Below are 26,741 nucleotides of genomic sequence, written 5' to 3'. Positions count from 1 at the left end.
CTGCTATTACAGGCAGGTGCTACCATGCCCTGCGGTTCCATTCTTCTTACTAGTTGAGGAGAAAGTCCTGCTCCAGTGACTACAGATCTTTCAAACCTCCAATCTCTTGCCAATGTCTCTTTTCGGCAAAAAAAAAAAAGTACAGTCTTCAGACTCAGCGCAATCAGCCATCCACAGCATGGCCCTGGATTTGAATGATGTTGTTCTGTTTTCAGAACTCCCCAGGATATTGGTTTTTTATTTACAAAGGTGATTAGAAAGCCCTCCTGTTCGATAAGCGTACTTAGGTAATCTTAAATAAATTGATTAAAAGATGAAGATCCAGGAGGTAAGTTAATGGGGGGAGGGGGTGTGAATGTAACCAAAATTGGGAGTGTGGCTTGCAGGAGGTAAAAGTTTGGAAAACACTTTGCATGGACTGAGAGAAGAGGAGGAGGCTGTCCCCCAGGTGGCTTCAATCTCGGGGGAGACTCCAAGGTCCTTGCAGAATGAGGCATGATTCATAGTAACAGCCTCTACCTTCTTTTTGAAGAGGAAAATAAGCCCCAGAGAGGTGCAAACTTGCCTGAGGTCACACAGCTTCCAAAAGGCTGAACCCAGATTCAATGCCAGGTCAGCCAATGCCTTATCCCAAACTCCTGGCCACTCTGCCACCGGGCCTCCCACACACAAGAAAAATTCTGTCCCCAGCAACTTGCAAAGCCAACTCTAGCTCTGCACTCAACTTGGGAGTTCTCAGGGCCGGCCTGGGGAGGAGTTATAGGAGAGGAAGGGATGGTGGGGAAAGAAGACCGAGCAGTTCAGTGACGTCACCCAGTACAAACCCTGAGACATTCCTAACGTTAGACCCTGGAGTAGCTGAGAACTCTCTAAGGATATCTCTCGCCAGCACCACAAGGGACACAACAAGAATACCAGCCAATGACAATAGCCCTTGACATTGATTGAGGGCTTCCTGCTTGCGGGCCCTGCACAGAGAGCTTCCCATGCAGCCTCTGCTTTGGCCCTGAAGACACTTCAATGTCATTACCATTTTTCTCCTTTTAGAAATGAGGAAACTGAGGGCCTTGGGCTTAGCCATCTACTCTGTTCCTTCCAGAAAGAAGTCATTTAGCAGGGTGTTAGTGTGACAACCAGAACAGTTCAGGCACCTCTCCAAATGTCCCAGCTTTACTCCACAACCCAGGACCTTAAAAGGCATTACCAAAAGAGTCCTTCCTCGCAAAATCAGAAGGCAAGGATCCCGTTTCCCTCCACTACCTAGTAGCCGTGGCTATGTCTCTATCCCTTTCTGGGCCTCAGTTTCCCCACCTGGTCGGTGGTGGGGCTGGACTATCTCCAAGGACCTGAATGGATCTAGAGCAACACTGATCAATAAAAATGCAACGCAAGTCACGGGGGTAATGAAAATGTTTTTCTAGTAACCACATTCAAAAAAAGCAAAAAGAAACAGGTGAAATTAATTTCAATAATATATCTTCTCTAATTCAATATGTCTAGAGTATAATCATTTCAGCATATTCATAGAATTACATTCTTTTCATACTAAATCTTGGAAATCCAGTGTGCATCTCACACTCAGAGTGTCTCAACTGGAACCAGCCACATTTCGAGTACTCCACACAGACACAAGTGGTCCGCGGCTGGGACACTGGAAGATGCAGGTCTAGAATCTTTTTCCATCTCTGGTCCATTTCAAGGATGAGATGTGACTATTTGCTCCCTTCTCCTGGGAAAAGTGTCCTGATTGTAGACTGAGCTGGACACACAAGCCCAGGGCCAAGCCCAGAGGCCAGGATGGAGAGAATCCCAGGCCCAGCTGGCTCCAGGAGGCTGCTGGGGTGTTTCCTGTCCCTCTGTGGCCAAGTCACTCACCCAAGCCCCAGGGAAGGGGAAGAGGCACAACCCTGCATTTCCTCTTCACCAAAGACTCCCTTAACTGGGCCACCAACACACACACACAGGACATCAGCCCCAGGGCACAGGGACTGGTTCCTCACACACAGGAGGACTGCAGACCTTCCCTGCCCACCGCTCACAGCGGCTCCCAGTGCAAGAGCCTGTTCACTCACTCCAAAGGCTCTGGTGGCCCCAGCGACCTTCTGAGCAGGGAGAGCTCAACACCTCCACATTCAAGGGTGCAGGCATGGGCAGGAAGGAGAGGGAAGGCAGGGGAAGTAAGGGGGCAGAGAGGGCAAGATGTTGCCCCCGAAGAAATAGGAAGGAGAATCCCTCCCTCTTTCCAGCCTTCTATTTCCTGGCCTTAAAATCAAACACAGGAGATCTTAACAATGGTTACTTTCCTGCTGGCTGCTCAGCGCTGGGCATGTCCCAGGCATCAGCTCGTTTCCTCCTCCTAATTATCTATCGTATGGGGAAAGAGGACCCCAGCAACAGAGTGCGAATCAACTTGGGCAGGATCACACAGCTGGTCAGTAGAAGAGTCAGCATGCTCTTCTGAATCCAGAGACAAAACTCTTTCCTGTTCCTCTCTCCCATGTTTCAGGGTCCAGGACAATCCTGGCTTCTACCTGTCATAAGCATTATCTGTCAATAAATTCACTGAATGATGACGGTGACTAGAAATCCTAACTGAACGGCGCTTGGTCCAGCACCATAGTGGATACTCTGAAGTACCATCCAGATTCCCCTTGAAGATTGAAGGGCGAAGATAGGCACGGTAGCCACACCTGTAATCCCAGCAGCTCGGGAGGCTGAGTCAGGAGGATCACGGGTTCAAAGCCAGCCTCAGCAATGGCAAGGCACTCAGCAACTCAGTGAGACACTGTCTCGAAATAAAATACAAAATAGGGCTGGAGATATGGCTCAGTAGTTGAGTGCCCCTGAGTTCAGTCCTCAGGACCAAAAAAAAAAAAAAAAAAAAAAAAGATTGAAGAGTGATTTCTCCCACCCCAGCTTCTCAGAGAACTGTCAGCTGTCCATCCTCGCTAATATGCTCTTGGCTCAAGAAAGCTGTCCAGACCTAGTCTTGCTCTTTTTTATTTGAGGATCACCTGCATCAGTGCTAAGGGTGTGACCTCCCAGCTCCGTCACCCCAACATGGGACATCTTTGAAGGTCATCTCCGCTGCAGAGCACCCCCTGTGGTTGGACAGGCCTTTGTGGAGATCTTATTACTGCCCAGGCTTTCCCTCTACCCTATTCTGCTTCCTTCCATCCCCCATCATGCCCACTAATCTTCATCTCAGAGTCTACTTCCAGAGAACTCGCCCATGACAGGACTGAGAATTACTGGACTTCACTATCTGCAGCTCACTCCAAAGTACCTAAGTGGGCAGCAGGAGGAAAGAGGAGCAATCCAGGCAGAGAAACCAGCATGAACGCAAGCCCTTCAGCAGGAGGGACTGGAAAATATTAACAAAAGACTCAAGTGACCAGCACAAGGGGAAAAAGCCCAGGCCCAGGAGGAGAATGGTAGAAAATGACACTGGATAGGAGGGTGGAGCCAGGTGACAGAAGGCCACTCTCTAACTGGGTGATTTTGGAGAAGTCACCTTCTAAATGAGCTCTCTGACCTCACTGAGCTCACCTGTAAAATAGCAATAAAATGGTATCTCTCTTATAAGGTTGTTAAGAGGACTGAAGGAGTCAATATTTGTAAATCACTTAAAATAGCCATCACATAGTAGGTGCCATCAATGCCTGGAGACAACATTAAAAGATAATCTGAAGTAGAAGGAGAAGACGTAGAGGAATTTGAATGTAAATAGGGTGGGTGCTCAGGGATGGCAGACAGGGTGGGTGGGTGCGTGGTTGGGTGGATGGCCGGGTGAACATGGGTGAGTGGGTGGAAGTATAATGGATTGTTGGATGGAAACATGGTGAAGGAGGTGGGTGACTAGCTGATGGCAAGGTGGCTGGGTGAGGGGGTAGGAGGGGTGCTATTTCAGTGGATGGAAGTGCAATGGGGATGAATGAGAGTAGTTGGGTGAATGCAGGTGGTTGGTGAATCAACCCATGGTTGGATATTAGGCTGGGTGGCTCAGAGCAACTGAGTGAATGTGGGTGACAGGTGGATGAGGGACAGATACAGGGCTGCACGGAGGTCTGGGCAGTTGCATGGGTGGTTGGGTAGATAAATGGGTGGAGAATTGAATTGCTGGATGAGTAAAAGGATAGACAGTTGGATGGATGGGGGAGGATGAGTAAAGGGTTGCCAGGTGGTGGTTCAGGTGAAGGTTAGAGAGGTCCAGTGGCTGGAGGTAGATGGGTGGATGGAAGGGTTAGGTAGACAGAGGGGTTGCTCAGGTGGGTGTTAAAGAAGGTACAATGAATGAAGGGCTTGGATGAATGTCTGGATGGTTGACTGTCAGTGTGGGTGCATGGATGGTTGAGTGGGGAGATGGTGGGTATTAGAAAGGCTGGGTGAATGTAAGAGTTAAATCAGCCAGGGTGTGGGTGATTGCAGAAGCTTGGGGGATGTATGAGAGTATGGATGGGCGGGGCAGGATGGATAGATGGTTGACGGGACAGAAGACCTATGGCAGGTGACACCAGCTACTGGAACCCCTCCAATTAACCTCATAAAGGTCATGAGGGAATCCCTTATGGTAAAGAAGCAGAAACAGGCTTGGAGACCGCCTGCTAAGCTGGCCTGCTCCAGGACCCATCCCAACAGGCCCCTCCCGTGTGGCCCCAGCCAGGCCTACCTGGAGGCGGCGATCTCGGCCTTCTGGCGCGCGATGGCGGCGGCACGCTGGGCACCCTCCACACTGTGCTCCACCTTCTGGCGGACCTTGTTGCTCTTGAGCGGCAGCACGCGGCGCTTGGTGCCCTTGACCAGCACGTTGTGGCGATACTTGCCCTCCTCGCGGTGGCCGTCGGGCAGCGTGGTGCAGCCGTAGCCGTGGCGCAGGTTGTCCAGCCACTCGCCTTCGTAGCGCAGGCCACTGGAGCGCTCGCTCACGCCGAAGCCCGAGCGCTTGTCATTCTTCCACTCGCCCATGTACGTCTCGGTGGTGGTGGCGTCGATGTCCGCCTCAAAAGGCGCGGCGTCGTCGGCGCCCTCGGCGCCCTCGCCCAGGCTGGCAGTGGAGGCTGCGTCGCTGGCCCCGGAGCTCAGGTCGCTCTTCAGGAAGCTGACGCGACTGCGCTGGCTGCCCAGGGACGTGCGTGACTCCGTGCGCCGCAGCTTGCCCAGCAGCGCGCCCCGCTGGAAGAGGCCACCCCGGGGCGCGCGCGCTGCCTCGCCGCTGGCCAGCAGGCTGAGCGCGAAGCCACCGCGGGGGATGGCCGGCGAGGGCAGCGTCGGGCCATCGGAGGCTGGTGAGGTGGGCGAGTCCGGGGCCACTGTGCCATTGCTGTGCTCGCTGCGCAGAGATGACAGCGACGTGCGCAGCGGCGAGCGCACCACCACAGCCATCCCGTAGGGCACGCTCTGGCGCACCCCGTAGCCATGGCGCATGCCGTTGGTAAACTGGCCTTGGTAAGTCCCTGTGGGCGAGGAGAGCTCACATCAGTAGGTGACACAATGCGCCCTGCGCGTGTACAGTGTCTGGGTGTGCAAGGACCAGGACTGGGCAAGGCGGGTGGCTCTGAGTGGGGAGCTCGGCCGGCAATCAGTGCAAGTTACTGAATGTGAGGTTGTAAGTGGGCCAGCAAGAGGGTCTGCCCAATGGTGTATTTCTGATGGTGGGAGCATGGCAAGTTCACAGACGTGCAAGAAGGGCAAGTTGTGTGGGTCAGGGTGTCATTGTGTTAAGTTGTGTGTGCAATTGAGGCCCTGAGAATGGGTGAGATTCTAGGAGTGTGCATTCACGCAGAGGGAACAAGCTAGAAGGAATTTGCAGGGTGGTGTGAATATTTCCATTGGTGGGAACATGCTAAGGTCACAAGTTTCCAAGACAGGGGGAGGTGTGGGGGACGTTTAAGCAGACAGGTGAGGCTCTGATGATGTGAATTTGAATGAGTGTGCACAAATTTTTGATCACACACTGGAGAATGTGCAAGAGCACTGATGTGCAGAACAGTGGGTTTGTGTGATAGCATGACTGCATTTGTGGGAGTGTGCAAGGCAGTGTGCACAGAGTGAGATCATGTGAGTGAGACACGATGGGATATGACATAAGGTTAGGAGAGCATGGGAGGTCTTCACGCAAGGAAAGGCAGAGTCAAGTGAGAGGGCAAGACCTTTGGAGGTCAAAAAGCACAGTGTTGGGGCCGGGCACCGTGGCTCACGCCTGTAATCCCAGTGGCTCAGGAGGCTGAGGCAGGAGGAATGGGAGTTCAAAGCCAGCCTCAGCAAGAGCAAGGTGCTAAGCAATTTAGTGAGATCCTGTCTCTAATAAAAACACAAAATTGAGCTGGGGATGTGGCTCAGTGGTAGGCAAGTGCCCCTGAGTTCAATCCCTGGTACAAAAAAAATTAATAAAGCACCAAATTGGGTGACTAGTCAAGTCTTCTTGGTAACAAGGCAAATGCACATGCACAGCCAACCTAGCATCCAAGGTCATGTGCACATTCAAGGTCATGAAAAATAGGACAGTTTAGTAGTGTGAATGTTAGAAAGCATAATATTTTGAATATGCATTTGTGCAAGATTAAGTGTGCAAGAGACTTTTGTGGAGTTGGGTGCCCTGGCATACACCAGTAATCCCAGTGACTTGGGAGGCTGAGGCAGGAAGTTTGTAAATTCAAGACCAGCTTCAGTTACTTAGCAAGACCCTCAGCAATTTAGACCCTGTCTCAGAAACCAAAAATAAAAAGCAGCGGGGGACATGGCTCAGTGGTAATGCCCCTAGGTTAAATCCCCAGTATCAAAAAAAAAAAGTACTTTTGTGGGAACACGTGTTCGTGTTTTCTACTTTATGAGATCACGTGTGTGGAGCAGTGTGTTCACAGTGGGGTCCTATGGAGGTGACATTAAGGACATGTATGAGGTTCTGAGTGTGCAAGGCCATCCGAGGGTCACAGCACAAGGCAATGTGAGGCTGGAGGCTGAGAGTGTGCAGCTGTGGGCACCAGTGAAACTGAGACCGCGGAGGACCATCTGAGCAGGATAGCGACGTGTCCACGGAGACGTCAGCAGACAACGGCCCTGCGTGGACAGAGTGTATGAGCTAGGGGCCACCAGGAACGGGACAGTGAGGTTAGTTGGGAGCTGCTCAAGTCTTCCATGAGCAGAGGCAACAGAGAGGGGAGCACAGGCTCCAAGCACTGCCTCTGCCCTGTCTAGCTGTGTGACCCTGGGCAACTGACTGCAACTCTCTGTGCCTCAGCTTCCTTGTCTGTCAGAGATAAGAATTACCTCTTACTTAAGCATTGCTTAAGGTTTAAATGAGTTAATATCTCTGAAAAACTGAAAAGACTGATTCTGCAAAGCTGGACTACTATCGGCGATCAGCTGTGGAGACCAGCTGACACAAAGTGGCCAAAGTGACTTCACACTGCACCTGCATCCTACTGTGAGGTTCTCCCCAAAGTTCCATCCCCAACCGTGTCCCTCCTCCCTGGATGCCATATATGTCCTGCTGAGCCCCCCTCCCCTCCCCCCCCCCCCCCCCCGTACACATTCCTGACTTCTTCCCGACCCCTCTGCCTCTCCAGATGTCAGCCCGCAGGGGGATGTCCCCTAGATGTCACACAGCTGCCTCCAGCTCATCACCACCTGCACACAAGGCCTGTGCCACGCGCTGTCTTCGTCTCCCACGGTGGCACTGGTACCCGGACGGTCTCCATTTAAAACCACAGTCTGGCTGCCCGCCCCCCCCACGACCACTTGCCCCGCTCCCTGGTCCACATTTTTCTTTCCCCACAGTATTTACTGATGTACCATAGGATTTGTTTATTACCTTCTCTGTTTTTCTTCCCCAGCTAGACTGGAAGCTCGGTGAGGGCAGGGACTTTTCTGCTTTGTTCTCTGGGTCTCTCCAGAACCTGGAACAGTGCCTGAAACCTAGAGGCGCCCCCTTGACCGGCTGACCTGTCTGCAAACTCCATCAGGCCGCGTGACCTCGGGCAGCGCCTTCCTTTCCCTAGGCCTCATTGCCCCCCCAGTTGAGTGGGCTTGGACCTGAGATGCTGGGCTGCTGGGCACGGGGGCCCGTGACTTTGGAGGTGTCCAGGGCCCTCTCCTGCCTGCTTCCTCCTAGAACAGGCTGCTGCTGTTGAGGGCCCCTCTGCTTCCTGCTCGGCCCTTTCTTCATTAAGAGCCCCATAAGGATGGAGGACCATGGGGAGGGCTCACAGACCCCAGCAGCCCTGTGAGGCAGGTCCCCTGGTTTGGCTCATTTCCAGGACAAGCTGCTGGTCTGAGGCGTGAGGCAACTTAACCTAGGAGGCAGGATCCAAACTCAAGTCTACCTTCCGCAGAGGCTCGCTGTTGGAGCCTGTGGCTGTTAATCCTGGTGCCCATTTGAAGCACCAGGAAACTTTTAGAAAACCAACTGATCCCGGGGCTTTACCACCGGAAATCCAGCTTTAATCTGATGGGAAGAGTCCTTACTGTCCCCAGCTCCTCTGCCCAGCAGGCAGGAGCAGCTAGGGCTGAGACACCTCAGTCCTCCCCTCCTCTCCAGCCACAGAGAACCACGGCCATAGTCATGGACTCTCAGCTCTACCCAGGCCAAAGAGAAACTGGTGAGAGACAGAGAGGAGAGCATGGATGGGATCTCAAGGCGAAGGTGTAAATATGACCTCTGTTTCTTAGATGGATGTGCAGAGAGGTTGTGTGACTTATCCCAAGTCACACAGCAAGAAAGCAAAAGTGGGATTTGAACTCAGGTCTAACTCAGGCTGAGGAAGTGGGAGCAAGTGGTTGTGTGGTGGGTGCAATGAGCAGAGAGATGAGAGATTGGGGCGATGGACAGATAGAGAATTAGGCTGCACTTCCTAAACTCATTCACACATGAGCCACTGGACAGGAGGCAGAGGGACACCAGTACATGAGCCTCTAAGCTGGGGAAGTTCTGCTTATTCCTTCTTCAGATTCTCAACTTCCTCATCTGAAAAAATGGGAAACGAATACCCACCTTCCCAGGTTTTCTTGAAGACTGAATGGAAAACCCAACACCCCGGGATACGATGTGAGCTATTATGCCACCACACAACAGAGTGCCACTTGTCCAGCAAGGGAGGTGACCCGTACGCTCAGCAGGAGCGGACCTCGAAGCCAGGCCACGCAAGGGAGCCAGAGACTGAACAGCACCAAGTGTTTGGTTCCAGTGACATGAACATCTAGAAGAACTGACCAGAGTGGCAAAGCGGGTCTGTGGTTGCCCAAGCTGGGGGAGGGGAGGGGTCAGCTGCAAGGGGCACAGGAAACCGCAGAGGACGGTGTCTCTTGACGTGCTAGTGTCTGCACAGGTGTGCGTGTTTGCCAAGACTGACCACTTAAAACGCATTTCATTGTATGGAAATCATGCCTCTGTACAGCTGATTCTTGAAAATTTAGATAGGTAGATGAAAGGGAAGGAGAGAGAAGGAAAGAGAGAAAGGAAGGAAAATAAACTTTTACGAAAGCAAAATACACAGATAGATAGTCTTCTGGAACTATCTATCAGGACATCTTACAGCCCTACTTTCCAAGTGGATCTAGAATCTGGGTACTTGTCAGTCCTCTTGGACTAGGTGATGAGCGGAGCCCCTGTTCTCTCTCACCTGGACTTCAGCAGGAGGCCACACTGGTCTCCGGCTCCTGCCCCTGCCCCCTCTACCTAACCAACACAGCAGTCAGAGGGATCTGTTCAAATATGCAGCAAATCAGATCACACCGCTCTGCCCCTTCTCACTCAGAAGAAAAGCTGAAGTCCCTAGCGACCCACAAGACTCTACCTAATCTCATCCCCATAACCCTCTGTTCTCCTCCCATTCTTCCCTTTCCCTAACTTTAGTCACAGAGGCCTCTTGCCCACCCTCCCCCATGTAGGTCCTGCCTCAGGACCTTTGCAGCTGCCAGTCCCTCTGCCTGGAATGCTCTTATATATATGTATCTACATGGCTCACCACTTGCCATAGTCAAAGCTTTATTTATCTCATCAATGAACTTCCCCCCGTCACACTATTTAAAATCATGATCCCCAATGTCTTTTGTCTCCTTCTTTGCTGTGCTCTTACAGCATATCTGAAATGACATCTTGCTTTTCCTCTTTCTCCTGCCATCTCCGTCACTGGCATGAGTACCCCCAGCGCCTGGAACATGCCCACGGGGCCTGATACGTGAACAGCAGGCTCCCGCCCATCCATTCTCTCCCTGCCTCTTCCATCTGAAAGTGGCCCTGTGAAGGTGCCTGGTGGGGGGGTCCAAGGGTCCGTGTAACAGAAGAGGGAAGCCTAAGGCCCAGTGAGGATGAAGGGCCAGCCCAAGATGACCGGTCAAGGTGCCAGAGCCCGCGCTCACCTGCCTGCCTGGCTCTGCCCATCCCGCTGCTGCTCAGAAGGAAGAAGAAGAAAAGGGAAGGGGACGTGAAGCCGGCAGCAGAGGAGGGGACCTGGGCAGGACCTGGGGAGGCAGCGCTCGCTGGGTTGGATGGAGGTTTGTGCAGTCAGATCGACTGACCTCCTGGGCAGGTGTGGGGTGGGCTGACGTGGCCCCTTTAAGCCCAGGAAAACCTGAGGTTGCAGCAGAGGGCCGCTTGGGCCACCAGGAGAGGAGGAACAGCAGGCTCTATTAGGAAACCTGGGAGCAAGTGGCAGGAGGCACCGACACCCAGGGGAGGCTGAGAGCGGGGCCTGGGGAAGGGAAAGAAGCCAAGTGCAGGGCCGCCTCCCGAAGCCTCTAAGACAGTTCTCCCTGGGGATCGGAGAGCACATGGGAAGGCGGAGAGAAGAGAGAGCCTGTCCACAGTATCTGGGAAGGGCCCTCTGTGCAAAGAGTGTCTCCTCCCACAGCTGCTGGGTGGCCCCTCACTTGGTCTTGTTGTCCCTTCAGGGCATCCTGATGTCCTCAAAAGAAGGACCAAGATCCCTAGCAGCTCACACAGCCTGGTACACCTCTCCTTTCTGGTCCTGAGCTGTTCTCTGGCCTTAATGACTTCCGAGCCTCAGGACCTTTGCACACGCTTTCTGCTTTTCTTGGCGCACTCTTCTTCTCCGTCTTCCCCTTGCCGACTTTGATTGACAGTTCAAGCTTCAATTTAAACTTAACTCCATCCAGGAAGATTTCTCAAACCCCTCCCCCAAGTTCTGCCAGAAATGGCCACATGCTATCACGTCTCCTTATTAGCACTTTCCAGGTGCTGCTGAATCATGATTATGATTCTGAATTCATTGTAAGGCTTTCCTTCCTGTCTTTGGCTTCCAAGAGGGAGGCTTCTTTCTGTCATGGCCCCAGCATCTAGCACGGTTCCCAAAGCCAAGGAAGCCCTCAGAAAGCGTCTGATGATGGTTGCAACTGTCTTTTCCCCGGGTGACACCTTTGTCATCTCTTCTCCCTCATGACTCAGCTCAGCAGTGGGGGGCAGTGGCTGCCAGGGGGGTCAGCAGTAGATCCAGCATGGTAGGTTCAGTCCTGTCCCTGAGATGGGGCTCTTGAACATGGCCTCCCTGCAGGGACTTTTCCGGTATATTACAGAACACTGTGCATTGAGCCCTAACCCTGACCTTGAACGCTCCTGGGTGACAATATGTGCATCCTTGCATCTGACAGGCATTTGCTGTGGACCATGCATTCCGTAGGCCAGGTACTGGGGAGACCACGGTGAACAGAATGGACGTGGTCTCTGCTCCCAAGGGGTCTGGAATCTAGTGCCGGTGAGACTGAAGTTACCCATCGCACATGCACGCACACACCTGACCGCCACACAGTGGCCCAGATGAGAGGTGGCGAGGGGTAGGGAGAGGTGGCTGACTGCAGATGAAATGAACTAACTACACGGGAGGCAGCTGGTGCACAGGAAGTGCTCCCTGAAGGCTAGGTTTTGTTTCTTTTTCTTTTTCGTTTTTATTTTGGAGCTGGGGAGGAGCCCAGGGCCCTGTGCCTGCCAGGTGAGTGTGCTCCGCGGAGCCGCACCCCCAGCCCCCAAAGGCTGACTTTTTGGCAGGTCAGAGTCTTTGCTCAGAAAAGCTGGCCCAGAAAGGATTAACTGTAAAGATGAAAAGAAGCCAGGAGGACAGGGGACTCGGAGGGAGAGGAGGTGACCAGTCCAACTTGCCACCTCGGTGCCCAGGAGGCCTGAGTTATTCTGCAGCCTCGACTCAGGGAGAGGCTTCAGAGCTTCTGCCCTTGGGGGGAAGAAAATATTTAACTCTGTCCATCTGTCTCCATATCCCCAAACGCAGAGTCGTTTCTGGAAGCCACGTCTATCAACAAGATCCCCTTCCTGGCCTGAAACGGTAATGTACTGATCTGGAGATCGGAGGTTTTAAAGCACAGCCTTGCTTTGAATTTGGTTGGTGTCCTCCAGGGGTCCATTGTGACTAAAGGCGTGGTCCCCCAGGGTGGGACCCTGTTGGGACAGAGTGGAAACTTTGAGGGGTGGAGGTCCTTAGGTCATCGGGGACATGCCCCTAGGAAGGGGCTCTGGGACCCCAGTCTGACTTCTACTTGGCAATGTAAGCTCTTACACACACACACACACACACACACACACACACACACACACACCTCTGTCCTGCCTTGATGTGGTACCCTCTGCTGTCCTCCCTAAAGGCCAAATCAATGCCCTCCGTCTGCCTGATCTTGGACTTTGAGCCTCTGAAACTGCAAGCTAAATAAACCTTTTTTTTCCTTGTAAGTAGCCTGTCGAGGATTTTGTTATAGTGCTGAAAAGCTGACTAATAGGACCAGGATGTAGCTCAGTGGTAGAGAACCTGCCCAGAAAGCAGAAGGTCTGGGTTCCATCCCTAGCACTCCAAAAAGTGCCAATTAACACAAGCACCTCGATGATTCTAGTGTGCAGCCTGGGTTGAGAGCCATGAAACCTCTCCTCTGGCCTCCAGTTAACCCGCCTGCTCCATTCCTGTTCTAAACTGTGCCAGGGATTCCCTTCACACACGGATGCTCCCGCGGGTAGACCAGGTGAAATACCCCATCTAGATGTTTCCATGTGCAGGGAGGGGCCCATGCAGTCTCGGCTCTGACCCATCTTTATAAAAACCATGGACCCAGCCTCCCAGAGAAGCCACTCAGGGCTCACCTATCCTTAGGGACAGCAAGAGTGACAGAAATGGTGCAGGCTTTGGAAACAGAGAGACCTGCTCAGTAGCCTGTTGATTGGTCCATGATCCTGGATCTCTTCCCCACCCCCCACCCCCACCCCTTCTGGTCCCAGCCACATCTGGTCCCTCTGGTTGACTATAGCAGTCCCCCCTGGTCCCCACCTCAGTTGACCTACTGCTGCTGTTGGCTGCCAGCATCGTCTTTTTAAGACGCAGATCTCAACAGGTACCTTCTCCCATGGCCTCCCACGCCCTGCCTTGGGCCAGGATCCCTAGAGAATCCTCAGATTCTGAGCCCTAGATGGCACATGGGGGCGGCGGGGGGGGGAGATGTCCTGGGAAGAACACGAATCAGGAAGGAAACAGGGGTCCCGGTCTGCAGCAGAAGGTGGTGGACATGACCACAGAGGCCGCCACTGATCTTGTGGGGTCTTGGGAGCTGGTGTGGCCCTCAGCATCGTCCAATCAGAGCAGGGGACCAGGCAGCTGCCCTGGACGGGAAGCAACGCCCAGCTGGGCGCCACCACAGGCTCCTGGCAGTTGGGGGAATGAGGGCCCCACCTGAAGGGTGCTCAAGGGCGTCCCCAGCATCATAAGGATGAAGTCCAAAAGGCTCAGTGTGGCTCACACAGCCTCAGGAGCTGGGCTCTGCCCACATTCCCAGCCTCCTCTCCCCTTCCCCAGGCAGTCTCTGCGCCGATCTTTTCTGGAACACCAGGTGCTCTGATCCACCACGAAGCCCTTGCCTTGGCCGGTCCTCTGCCTGCCACAGCAGGGTGTCCCTGGCACCCCATTAACCCCTGAGCATCCTGCAGCTCTCAGCTCAAACATGGGTGCCCGGAGGAAGCCTTCCCTGATGTCCTGAGCCATCCCAGTCCTCCCATCACCACGTCCGGCTCTTCTACCTTCCCTTCCAATGACACGTCACACTTGTGTTGAAGTCACTCCTAGCTGCACGGCCCTGCTGCTCGGATTCCTGCTCCTGCACACCAGGGCCGTTCCAGGCAAACTGAGAAGTTTGCTCACCCTGAATTGGGGTGAGAAGGGCATTTCATATTAGCACGCTATTGGGTGCATGCTGGCAACCTGCTCTTCGGGGAAAACAAACAAACCTTGGTTTGTAGCATGAGCCGATTTCCACCGAGAGAATGCTCCACCCCGGCTGGTCCAGATGCTGAGGGTGGAACGGTGAAAACCTCATGAAAATTCAACAGTGGGTTTTCATGAGCCCACAGGAGATGGCCCCGGTACCCTGTATTTAGACAGGACTCTTATGTTCCTAGTATTTGTGAATGTGCTACACAGTCATGACACCCCGACTCTGGTAGATGTGATACTCTCTCAGTCCTACGGACACAGCTAGAGTGGAGCTTGGAGACCAAATAGTCCACAATAATAAATAATCGGTCACATGGGTCACCTCTTCCCTAACCCTGTGTCCACAACAGACATTGCTGACCAATCATGATTCTGAATCCTAATGTGGCCTGGCAGTCTCCCCTCACCACATCTCCAGCTAGCCACAGCCAACAGGTCAGTGCTGCATATGAGAGAAAATTCACTTACCTTTAAGGGTAAGTATGGTCCAGCCGCCTCCTAATGCAGAGGAGAACTTTAGGCTCAGAGAGGTAGAGGGACCTGCCCAAGGTCACACAGCAAGGCTGTAGCTCAGCTGGGACTAGGGAACAGATTCCTTGCCTCACTTCTTCTTTCCATCCAGCTCTACCTTAAAAAACTGAGTGTCCCGGAGTAGAGTGGAACAAGGAGGGAGGACCATGTTGGATTCTGGGCCTAGATTTTGGGAAACTCCCCAAACTCGTTTTTTGTGCTTTGAGGGCTTCTTATCATGTCTGTGTACAGGCACTGTTTCTGTGTTGGGGAGGGAGCACTTTTTAAAAATCACAAAAGTCACATATGCTCATTGCAAAACATTTCAAACAGATGAGAATATAAAACAAAAGCCCTCCACGGTATCTCCCCAGGGGTAGCCACTGTTCAGAACTTGGGTCCCTCCAGGCCTTCCACTCATCAGGGGTAGAAATATAACAAGGAGGCCGAAAGGACAGCCAGCCACAGCTCTGCCACTCACCATCCCTGTCCCTGAGAACTAGCACATAGTAGGCACTCAATTAACAGTCCTCCAACAGCTTCTGTTCACTTAAAGTGCCTCGGATTCCTCCTGCCTCTGCCCTACTCATCGCAGGGCTCAGCTGATTTAAGGCGCCCTGCGGTGAGTGTTTGATTCGGTTTCCTTGTAACAATCCCAGCCCTCGCTCTCTGGCTCGCCCTCAAGGCTGGCACCAAAGTCCCTTGCCGTGGCTTCCAAATGCTGCCGTCCATCAAAGCCCCGCAGTGTCTGGTTTCCTGGGATCACTGACTGACAACCCAAAGAGGAGGGGCTGGCAGCGTTTGTGACAGCAGACTTGGGTTGCAGCGGGTGGATGACAAGTCCCCTTAGCCTGCAGGCTCCGCCACCCCCACACCATGAGGCTGCTGCCCCGATGACACCCCACGGCTCACACAAGAAACAGAGGATTAACCGGGCGGCCTCGCTGACAGCCAGGGGCAGGGGCCTGTGGGAGTGGAAACCAGAACTGACTGGATGTCGGGGAGGCAAAGGGGTCAAGGGGAGAGTGTGGAGGTTCAGAAGGAGGCCCCCGGCCCACGCGCAGACGCCCCGCACCCACGGTGTTCAGTGCCAACCTCAGGACTTCCCTCCTCGAACCCGCACCCCATCTCAGCTCAGAGCATCCCCGTTCTTCTGTGTTTAGGCAAAAACCTGAAACCATCCTTGACTCCTCCTTCCCTTCTCCTCCTGTCCAACCAGTCGGCAGAATCTATCAGCTCCTCCTTCAAAACTCCACAAGGTGGGGGTCCCAACCGCCATGGTCTCTCGTCTGGATTATTCGCATTTAGTGCAGTAGGGTCTCAACCCTGACCCAGAGAGTGTCTTCTCCACCCAGAGCTAAAGGAATCCCATGAGACCAGTCAGGCCCTGTCACCTGTGCAGTCCCCATTGTCCTCAGAGTAAAAGCCAAATTCCTACAATGGCCCACACAGCCTTGCACCAGACACCCATCCCTTCCTGGCAGGGCATTATCTAGATAATGGTGCTTCCCCAGTGAGTCCCATCCAGGGCACACACTGCCCATTTGTCCTGTTACTAAGATGTCACATTTGGTCCCATGGTTAAGAAGGTATTCGCTAAGGATTCCAGCTTAATTAAAAATAAAAGTAGAAAGAACATGGCGCCGGCCAAATGGGGTTTTCGGCAGGCCGCGCGCACCCCTGGCCCGGGCGTGGCGCCCTCCACATGCCCTGCAGCCCAGGTTGGCCCTTAAAGACTTGAACACCTGCAGCACAAGGTGCTCCCGACAAGCAGCAGGGAAAGTGCTGGAGGCCCTGCTGCCCTGGGTTGCCCTGTGGACTCTACAGGGCGCACCTCTGGGCCGGTCATCTCTCTCGGCCACCCTGAAGTGGGGAGCACAAGTTGTGCAGGAACCAGGAGGGCCACACCTCATTGCCCACCTGCTCTGTGGCTGGGCTTGGGGAGGGACAGGAGGGAACAGCGACAGCCCTCTGGTCCAGGGCAGGAAGCAAATCTGCCCCCCTCACCCTTTACTCTCAGCCAGGGGCCCAGAAAATGAGACTCTGCATTCCTCCCAAGGGTGTGGCGGGCAAGGGCTAGTCCTGGGAACAGCTGCTGGAGGCACGGGATTAGTGGGCCCTGGAAACAAGCAGGCTGCGCGAATCCCAAAGGCCTGCCTTGGACAGGGCCTCGGCAGAGCTGTGGTCAGCTGGACACACGAACCACAGGAACAAGGCCACAGAAAGGAAGAGCTGTGTCCGCTCCTGTCTTGCTGAGGGGCCCCTCTGCTCCCCTGGGGCCTGTAGATACAGCCAAGAAGCTACCAAGACAGCAACTCAGCGGGCTGTCACCCTGACCCCTGGCTGTGAGCTGGGACATGAGATTTTCAAGATGAGGTTAAATTATGCTGATTCTACATTCGAAATGGAATCATGCCTGGCGTGGGCTCCATGGGCACTGGCCAGACACGACGCAGAACCATGAAGAGCCTTGTCTTGGCCTGTTAGCTGCTCCAAAGGCAAAGCTAGTTTTTGTGCTCAAATTTTGTTTCAAAGACAAAGACAAGGTGTGGCTCAGGACATTCTGAGTTAATTCGTCCTTAGGGATGTTGAAGGACATAGAGGAAGGAAACATATTTTGGCATTTTCTCTGTATCAAGCATTATGTATTATTGCATGTATTATCTCAAGTCAATGTCTCAATCATATTTGATGGAAAGTTCAATACTATTGTGAGAAAAAGGATGTGGAAGTGCAGAGATGAGGCTCCAAGTGCTTCTCCAAGTACCGTGTTTCTCCCTTTAATAACGCTGGATTCTCTTAGGACCTGTATACTTCATTTTTAATAATAATCAAGAAATTTTAAATTAAAAATACACCTTAGAAATCTGAAAAACAAAAATCAATCCCCCACACACATTAGAACTAAGTAATTAATTGGGCAAGATAAAAGGCTTCAAAGTCAATATACAAAAATAATTGTATTTCTATAAACTAGCAAAGAATGATTGGAAAAAATCAAATTTAAGATGCCATATACAATATCATGAAAAATAAAATACCTAGGCATAAAATTAGCAAAGATATGCAAGTCATTGAAAACTCCAAAGCATTGCTGAGTGAAATTTAAGAAGACCTAAATAAATAATGATACATACCATGTTCATGGATTGGAAGACTCACTGCTTCTAAAATGTTCATTCTCTCAAGCTGACCTATAGATCCAAAGCTACTGTAATCAAAACCCCAGCTGGCTTTCTTTCTTAAAAAAGAAACTGACTGAAAATTTTGATTTTATAATGTATATGGAGATGGAAGTGACCTAGAATATGAGAATGTTGATTAAGAAGAACAGAGTCAGAGGATTCATTTATCTGACCTCAAGACTCACTATAAATCTAGGGTAATGAGGGCAGAGTGATATGGGCACAAAGGTAGACAAATAGATCAATAGAAAAGATATTCCTGTGGGGAGAAAATAAGTAACTGTGGAGGTTAAGTTTGTTCAAGTTCAACTCTGCAAGGAATATCCATCAAAGGCTCAGAAAATGTGACCCCAGGTACTATTCAGTCCCCTCTCCTGGCACATTCACTAAGTTCCTGTGTTCAGAGTCCACAGGGCTAAAATGAGCTTAAGTCATTAACTCTGGCCAGGAGAAAGTAAACTGGATCCAGAGTGCAGAAGCTTGGGTTTTGGACCCAGTTGTAAGAGATAAACATAAAAATCTCATGTTTTCTGTGCATAATAATAACAACAAAGCTCTAACACAGGCCACGCTCTGTTCAAAGAGCTTTATGTATATTATTATTATTATTATTATTATTATTATTATTATTATTAATAATTCTGTTTTCCGATGTTGCTGATGTGTGCAGACACAGAATTACAATATGCAATACATTACAGCAGTATTGCAACTACAAAAGTTTGAAAGCCATTAGTAGTAGATGAGAGGATTTTAAGAAGTCTAAATAATATAAAGCTTATAAGAGTCTTAGCACCGAGTCTGGTGCATAATAAAGACTCAATAAATGGTAGTTGCAGTTGTTAACTAAGGTCAAGGTGAGCTTGTGTGCCTAGGACCTGGCACTTGGTTTAATGTTCTGAAATTCTTTAAATTCTTTAATGATTTTGAAGAAGAGTCCATATTTTCACTTGTGCTGGGTCCCACACACTATGTATCCTATCCTGACTATTTTGTATTAATTTGTGTTATTTATTAAAACATTTATAATATGAACTATTTAATTATTACTAGTTATTATCAAGTTCCTCTCTACCTAATCAGAAGACCTTGAATGAGCATAACATACATGATCTCTTTCCATTTCCTCATCTGTAAAATAAGGGTAGAAACAATATTTCTCCATAAGATTACTGTGAAGATTTAAATAATGTGACCAGTTAGGTGCAAAGAACAGTACCCAGTGCACCGTAAGAACTTCAAAAATATTAACTACTGCCAGGTGTGATGGCCACACCTGTAATCCCAGAGGCTCTGGTGGCTGAGGCAGGAGGATCACAAGTTCAAAGCTAGCCTCAAAAACATAGTGACCCCTAAGCAACTTAGTGAGACCCTGTCTAAAAATGAAAAATAAGAAAAACAGGCTGGGCATGTGGTGCAGTGGTAAAGTGCCCCTGGGTTCAATTCCTGATACCAAAAGAAAAAAAGTTAACTATTATTATTATTATTAGTTTTATTTTTATTTTTTTTATTATTTATTTATTTATTTTTAGTTCTCGGCGGACACAACATCTTTGTTGGTATGTGGTGCTGAGGATCGAACCCGGGCCGCACGCATGCCAGGCGAGCGCGCTACCGCTTGAGCCACATCCCCAGCCCCTAGTTTTATTTTTAAAAGTCAGTCTTGGGCTTGGTTTCTCCACAGCACATTTTTTAAATGTTTATTTAGTTGTAGATGAACACACAGTACCTTTATTTATATTGATGCGGTGCTGAGGACTGAACCCAGTGCCTCACAAATACGAGGCAAGCATTTTACCACCGAGCTACAGCCCCAGCCCCATCCACAGCACATTTTGGCTATTGGACTAAGCAATGGTTGTGGAATTTATCTGAGCATGGGGTTACTTTAAGAAACCAACAACTATCTGCAAAGATATCTCCCAGAAAAACACAGATAACACAGATAATTGATGCACTTATGAACACATCTTGACTGCAGCTTTGGGACATCTCTGGACATCCTGAGGCCAAGGCAGAGGCCCCAGGTCAAGACCACTGGGAAGCAAGGATCGGAGCAGCCTTCAGGGCTGGAGTATGTGACCCTGGGGGTGGGAACAGTCAGGCAGCCACTGCACACTGAGACTCCAGGGCAGGGGTATGCTGTGCCGCTTTAAGTCAGCAGCTATTTTTAGCTTTGCTTTATATGGCCAGGGGAGGAATGAGGGCCATGGGAGGGGGAGGGGTGCCAAGTGGCCTGCAGCAGGGTTTGGGAGGCTGGAGCCCATGTTCCTTCCCCACCTCCGGCCTCCCATGCCAGAGCTGAAGAGCTTAACCTGCAAACAAAGCAATGGCTGGAGGAGAGGGAGGCTCCACAGAGGTAGGATAGCAGGGGTTTCATAGAGGCCAATCAAGACTTTAGGACAAACTTTTTGACCATGATCTGCAGAAAGAACTGAATTTATAACACACACACACACACACACACACACCCCAAACATTTCAGGAAATAATACTTTATCGTATTTTCTGTGACATACAGAAACTTCATAATTTCTATTCTATTCTTTCATTTTGAAAAGCTTAGGTCTTGACCCCTAAATCAATTTCACCTCCTGCCTCTTCAGTCTGGCAAGCTGCTGTTTCCCCAGGTTTTGAGCAGGTACTGACTTGTAGTAGTGCTTACTGCCAGGGAAGGTGGAGAGCAGGGAACCCTTCTCAGTGCTGGAGATGAGATGCCCAGTCAAAGCTCGACCCCAGTGGTGCATTCCTGTAATCCCAGCAACTCGGGAGGCCAAGGCAGGAGGCCAGCCTCAGCAACTTAGGGAGGCTCTAAGCAACTTAGTGAGACCCTGCTCAAAATTTTAAAAAATAAAAATAAAAAGGGCTGGAATGTGGCTCTGTGGGGAAGTCCCTCTGGTCCAATACCTGGTACCAAAAATAAATAATAAATAAATAAGGTCATTCGGCTTTATCTCCTGGCTGAGCAGCAGCCTCTTGGCTTTGATGGACCCCTCCTTCCACCTGGGGTTGTCAGACTTGCTCCCACACATACTTCAGGGCTCGGCTTGCCGCCTACTCCAGGAAGCCTCCCTGGATGGCTAAGTCGGGGAGTTCCCCACTCGGGCCCTCTTAGTCCCCTGTCTGCCCCTGCGTCTCGTGCCTAGCACTGCACTTCAGCACCATGTCTCATTAGGTCCTGGGTGAAGGCAGAGCCTGTCCACGTAGGTCACTTGTGCACCTCCCAGTGTAGACTGGATCTGGCTTCCTAGTAATTATGCCGTATATATTAATTGAATAAATGAACAACTAGTAGTAATAAGCATAACTTTACTAGTTATGTTCTCCATCATTTCATGAGAAATCTCATGAGCGGTTAGGACAGGTCCACCTTACGCATGAGGAAATTAGGACTGAAAGAGACGGAATAACCCAGAGGCAGCCAATGACCCCGGCTGCCCGACTCCCAACTGATCCTGACCACGGGATCTCATTTGTCCACATTCCCCTCAGCGCTCCCCAGGATAGGGCAGAGGGCAGGTCCTTAACAAACCCTCAGGGGACCGATGACAGGTTGATTAAAGAGATTTTCCGAAGCAGTGGCCACGTCTAATTTTGGGCAGTTACACCTCGTGTGCGGCTTGGGAGAGAGAATCTGTGAGGTTTCCAGGGACCCTGCCTGTGCAGCCATGTCATTCCAGAGAAGTCTGGGCCCCTGACAAACCAGAGGGACAGGTGTCCAATTACAGCCTCCAGAGCTCCTGGGCACACCTGGGACAATATCAGGTCAGCGAAGCCTGGGAGAGCTGGCCCACGCCCACGGTCCCAACCAGCACTCCTCCCTGGACCCCCACGCTCAGAGCTCCTTCCCCGCCACCCGGAGTTCTTGCTGTGCCTCCAACATGCCATGCCCAGACTTGCCCCAGGTGACCTCTGCATGGCAGTAGCCTCTGATGGAGGCTGCCTCCTCTCTAGCCTCCCCATCCTGCTTCTGAGGCCACCTTGTCCCAACATACTCACTCTCTTCCCTCTGCTACTTTTTGTGTGTGTGCCCCTAGTAACTTCTGGAAATCACACAGGTGGTTGTTTTCTGGCTTATTTCCATCTGCTCCACTAGACTCGGTTCCTGGAGGACCCTAGAACTTGCTGGGGGCAGAGCCTGGCACAGAGCAGAGCCCAGCAACACAGAGAGCACAAGGGAACGAATGGAGGGGTTTCTTTCTGCCATTTAAACATTTTGGAAGATCAGCCTATTGTTTCTCATGCTCACCTCGACCCAGCAACTCGTGTCCCTGGGACTCACACCCAGATCCACACTCTTATCTCTCCTTGGTTTGGAGAGAACAAAGAGGGACAGGAGGGGACACTGGGTGCATGCCTACAATGCACCTTTGCATAGGTAACAGACACCTAGTGAGCGCTCAAGAATTTTCTCCATTTTACAGCTAGAGACACTGAGGCTGGCTCTCTGCTGTCCTCAAAGCCAAGCACAGCTCCTGGCGGACACATCAGGTGAGCTGAGTTGCCCTTAGTTGGAGAGAGTCAGCAAATGGTTCAAGGTCACCAACTAGCAAGTGGTGGAGCCAGAACCTGTCCTTAGCCTTGTCCAGTTCCAGCCAGGATTTTAAAGCTGCCAGATGTGCACACCCACAAAGACCCCCCCCCCCATGTCGTCTCCCATTAACATGCAGAATCCTCCCAGGGCGTTCCTCAGGGGTCCTCACTCAGACAAACCCACCCTCAGCCCAGGCTGCGCTCAGAGTGCCCACTGGCCTCGGCTTGAGCCTTGCAGCCACCCCTCCAGCACCCCCTCACTCCCAGAATGCCCACTTCCTGTCTTCTGTCATCAAGCGGGTACACTGGTGACAAATATAATTTCCTGCAAATGCCTTCTGGTGCCGATGTGATTGTTTTCTAATTAGCCACAGTTTTGAGCTGCGCAGCAGCTGGGAAGACCACACAGAGGACACAGGTCGTAGGTACGGGACTAGAAGGACCGTCACCAGCAGGCGCCAAGGAACTTTTGCTATGAGGAGTCATAACAAGAGGCAAAACCGAGGACGCTGTGCAGCACTTCCATGTAACTTTAATATGTCCCAAAATATTGTTCTTTGATTTTTTTCCCCAAATAACTAATATGTAAAACTGCTCTTAGCCCACACGCTACACCAAACAGGCAGTGGGCCAGCTTGGCCTGGGATCTATAGTCTGTGAGCCCCTGGTTTAAACCAATACTTTTTCTTTTCCTTTTTTTTTTTTTTTTTTTTGAGATGTGGTCTTGCTATGTTGCCAGGAATGGACTCAAACTCCCAAGCACTCTGCCTGCCTCAGTCTCCCCAGGAGCTGGGACATAGGCAGGTGCCTTGCACCCATAAAGCAATACTTTAAAAACCTTAACATGTTTAAAATCTGCCTGGTGAGCTTGTTAAACCAGCTCTCTCCACCCTTGCTCAGAGATTCTGGTTCAGAAGATCTGCAAGGAGCCCTGAACGGGCATCTGCACCTGGGGGACAGGTGATGCCGATGCTGCCTGTCCACTGACCACCGTTTTAGCAGTACTGATGTTCTAAAGAACCCCTTGTTATGAATGAGGAAACTGAGGCTCAGATAAGTGATAGGTTTCAGGTCACACTCAGCAGATGAGGTAATGATATCTGCCCTGCCACTTCCGGGGGCTGTTTTGCCACAGAAGACTCTATTTTCTGAACCCACTATTCCTCTCATGCTCCTGAGCCTTGATACAAACTCCTCTCTCTGCTGGGATGGTCCCCAACTGCCACTCCACAGTCACTCCTTTCCCATCACACTGCAGTCAGGAGTCACATACTCTAAAGTGTCCCCTGCCCTCCTCAAACCTAACTGTTCTGTTCTGCCACAGCTCTCTGTGGATGTTGGTGTATAATTGTTTTTGAAGCCAGACACTGTATCTTGTTCTCATATCCGATCCTTTGCACAAATACCTGGCAAATAGGAAGTACCCCAGGAACATGCATTGAATGAAAAAAAAAAAAAAACACATGGAACCTGAGGTAGGAGGATTGCACATTTAAGACCAGCCTCAGCAACTGAGAGAGACCTTTAGCAACTTAGCAAGACCCTGTTTCAAAATAAAAGGGACTAGGGATGTAGTTCATTGGTATAGCACTCCTGGGTTCAATTCCCAGCACTAAAAAGGAAGGAAGAAAGGAAGGAAGGAAGGAAGGAGAAGGAAGGAAGGAAGGAAGGAAGGAAGGAAGGAAGGAAGGAAGGAAGGAAGGAAGGAAGGAAGGAAGGGTGAGTGTGTGGGTGGATGATAGATAGATGGGTGGGTGGCTGGGTGGCTGAGTGGATGTGCAGGGGGCTGGGTGAGTGAATGAATAAACACACACATCTCATAATCTATTACTTGAAAATAATTTTCATGGCAAAGTTGAGACCAGACCCCAATTCTGCTAGAACCTAAGCTTCAGTCTATTCCACAATTGCTTATAGACCTAGCATGCCAAGAGCAGTACTTGCATTTTAGTGATTGTGCGTTAAGTGTATATTTATATGATAGGCCTTGTATCTGCCAATCTTCACAATAATCCCTTTATTGGCCCCACCTTTACTAATAAGGAAATGGATGCTCAGAGAGGTAGAGCAGCCTGCCCAAGGCCACACAGCAAATCCCATCCTACCCACCTGATTCTGTGCCAACTGCCCTCACCCTTATCACCCTCCTCCAGGGCTCCTTACCCTCTGTCCCAACCCCAGCTCTGCAGGCCCCAGGGTGGGCTCACCTCCATCTGCATAGGTCTCAGTGCCGTAGCCATCCTGCAGGCCATTGTTCCAAGTGCCCTCGTACTTGGCACCGCTGCTGGTGCTCTGCCGGGTTCCATAGCGCCCCTTGAAGCCATGTGTCCACTCACCCTTGTAGAGCCAGCGCCCCTTGGTCTCTATGCCCAGCCCATGCCGCTTGCCCTGGCTCCAGTATCCCTCGAAGGTATTTCCACTGGGCCAGGTGTAGACGCCGGCCACTTCGAAGCCAAAGTTCCAGGAGCCTGAGTATTCGCCCTGGCCCTTGGGGCCAGTGCACAGTCCATGCCCGTGGGCCTTCCCCCCCTCCCAGCCCCCACAGTATGCCCCGCCATCATCAAAGTCGAAGCGGCCCCCACTCATCTCATCCTCGCCCCCAACACCCTCCCCGTCCTCCAGCTTGGGTGCAGGGGGTGACACTCTCCAGGCACCCTCAGGGCTGGACCCCCAGACTCACCACCATGCCCCAGGAGGGGGGAAGCAAGACGCCAGCAGAGGCTGAAAGAGCCCAAGAGCCAGGTCAGCACTGGGGACACTGGGCAGTGCCATGCCTGGGAGCCTCCTCAGTCAGCCCCAGGAAGGAAGGCTGCCTCTTGCAGAGGAAACAGGAAGGAAAGACTCCAAGTCCCCACAAAACGTCCCAAGTCTGGCTTCCATGAAATCCAAGGAAAAACGGTGAGATCCCTTTAAGAAGCACAGGGAAAGGGGTGGGGGTAGAGGGGACCCACTGATTCAAAGAGGGGCAATCCCCTGGGTGGCAGCCCCAGCCGAGGCCGCTGGCCCCCTTCTCCTCCACCCGGTGGGTGTGCGGGCTGCGATCGTCCCGCCGCGCTGCCCCGCCCCTTCTCCAGCCCTGCCCTCCCCCGGGACAGAAAGGTCAGTGTTGCCCTAACAAGGCCATTGGATCTCAGAAGCTGCTCCCAAAATAACCCCCTGGCCAACCGGGCCTCCTTCTAAGCTGGAGGGAGGGGTGTTTCAAACCGAGCTGGTGGCTGCAGACCCAGGTGGTGGCCGGAGGGCTGAGGAAGGCAGCTGAGAACTAAGAGTAGAAGCCCAGGCCCCTTGGTGTCCTGTGTCCCCAGGGGTAAGAGCTCCCTCCACCCTGTCCCAGCAGGGAGCGGAGACGAGGACCTGCCAATGCCGGGCCCTGGGACACTTCAACTTCTCCAGAGCTCAGAGGTTCGCCAGCCTCGCCACCACCCAACTCGTTTGCCCTAACAGGACCTGGGGCTGCAGCGCCACTGCCAACCCCATCCAGGAATCCGGTGACCTAAAGCCAAAGGAACGGGGACGGGATCACTTATGCTTTTGACAGCAAAGAGAAGCTCAGAAGGAGAGGTGGGGTTCTGGTGACAGACGGCGGATTCAGCAACTCTGAGTCCAAGGCTGCAGCCCACACCCAACCCCCTGCCGCCTGGGAGCGGGGAGAGCCGGGGGCAACCCCCAGCCCAGCGGCCTCCCGGCCAGAAGGGCAAGCCCCGCCCTGCGGGAAGCCCCGCCCCTCTCCGCTCAGTCGCCGGGGTGGGGTTTGTGTTGGGACGAGGTCCCCTCCGGAACCAAAGGACGGTGACTTTTACAAAGTTTCCCTTTCCAAGCTCTCTTTTGCTCTAGTGTCCTCGGAGCCTGTGGGGCCACACTTCGGAAAGCTCTTGGGGCAGGGTCAAGAGCCCAGGGCCTGGGTGGCTTCCCAGCGCTCAGGCTCCCACCAAACTCCAGAAAAAAAGAACGAATGCATTTCCGTGTCTAGAAGCTAAGGCTGGGGTTAGTGGTGGAGAACTCCACTGGAGTCCAGGGTTAACGGGAGGGGACAGTCGTCCTGGGAAGAATAAGAGCTGCGGGGGTGGGGGTGGGGGGTAGAAATCACCAAAAACAGCGAAGGGACTGGAAAGCATTAAATTATTATCTGATTTCAAACATATCTGACAGATTTCCAAATCCCGTGATGACTCACGCCACATAAAGTCACTGCAGAGTCGTCCGTGTTTCAGAAATGGGTAGGAAATGTTCTCTCCTTCCCACTCAGCTGATGGGCCACCCTCATGACTGGGCTCCTCCATGTACCAGTGCAGACCTTAAA

At 51.8% G+C, this 26,741-nt stretch overlaps 1 protein-coding gene across 1 annotated transcript in view; it reads right to left on the bottom strand.

Moving 5' to 3' along the window:
• JPH2 (junctophilin 2) overlaps positions 1-25,510 on the bottom strand; it is a 62,537-nt gene extending 37,027 nt beyond the window's left edge. The window contains exons 1-2 of the mRNA XM_081292586.1: positions 24,649-25,510; positions 4,670-5,453 (exon numbers count right to left, since the gene is read on the bottom strand). Of these exons, the coding sequence (XP_081148712.1) occupies positions 4,670-5,453; positions 24,649-25,027 (1,163 nt within the window). The 5' untranslated portion in view covers positions 25,028-25,510. The remainder of the gene's footprint in view (positions 1-4,669; positions 5,454-24,648) is intronic.
• Between the last annotated feature and the right edge of the window lie 1,231 nt (positions 25,511-26,741).

The sequence above is a fragment of the Spermophilus citellus genome, assembly GCF_964194105.1.
Source record: "Spermophilus citellus genome assembly, chromosome: 4".
Classification (NCBI taxonomy): Eukaryota; Metazoa; Chordata; class Mammalia; order Rodentia; family Sciuridae; genus Spermophilus; species Spermophilus citellus.
The sequence above is the reverse complement of the archived record's forward strand: the minus strand, read 5'-3'. Positions and strand labels throughout refer to the sequence as shown.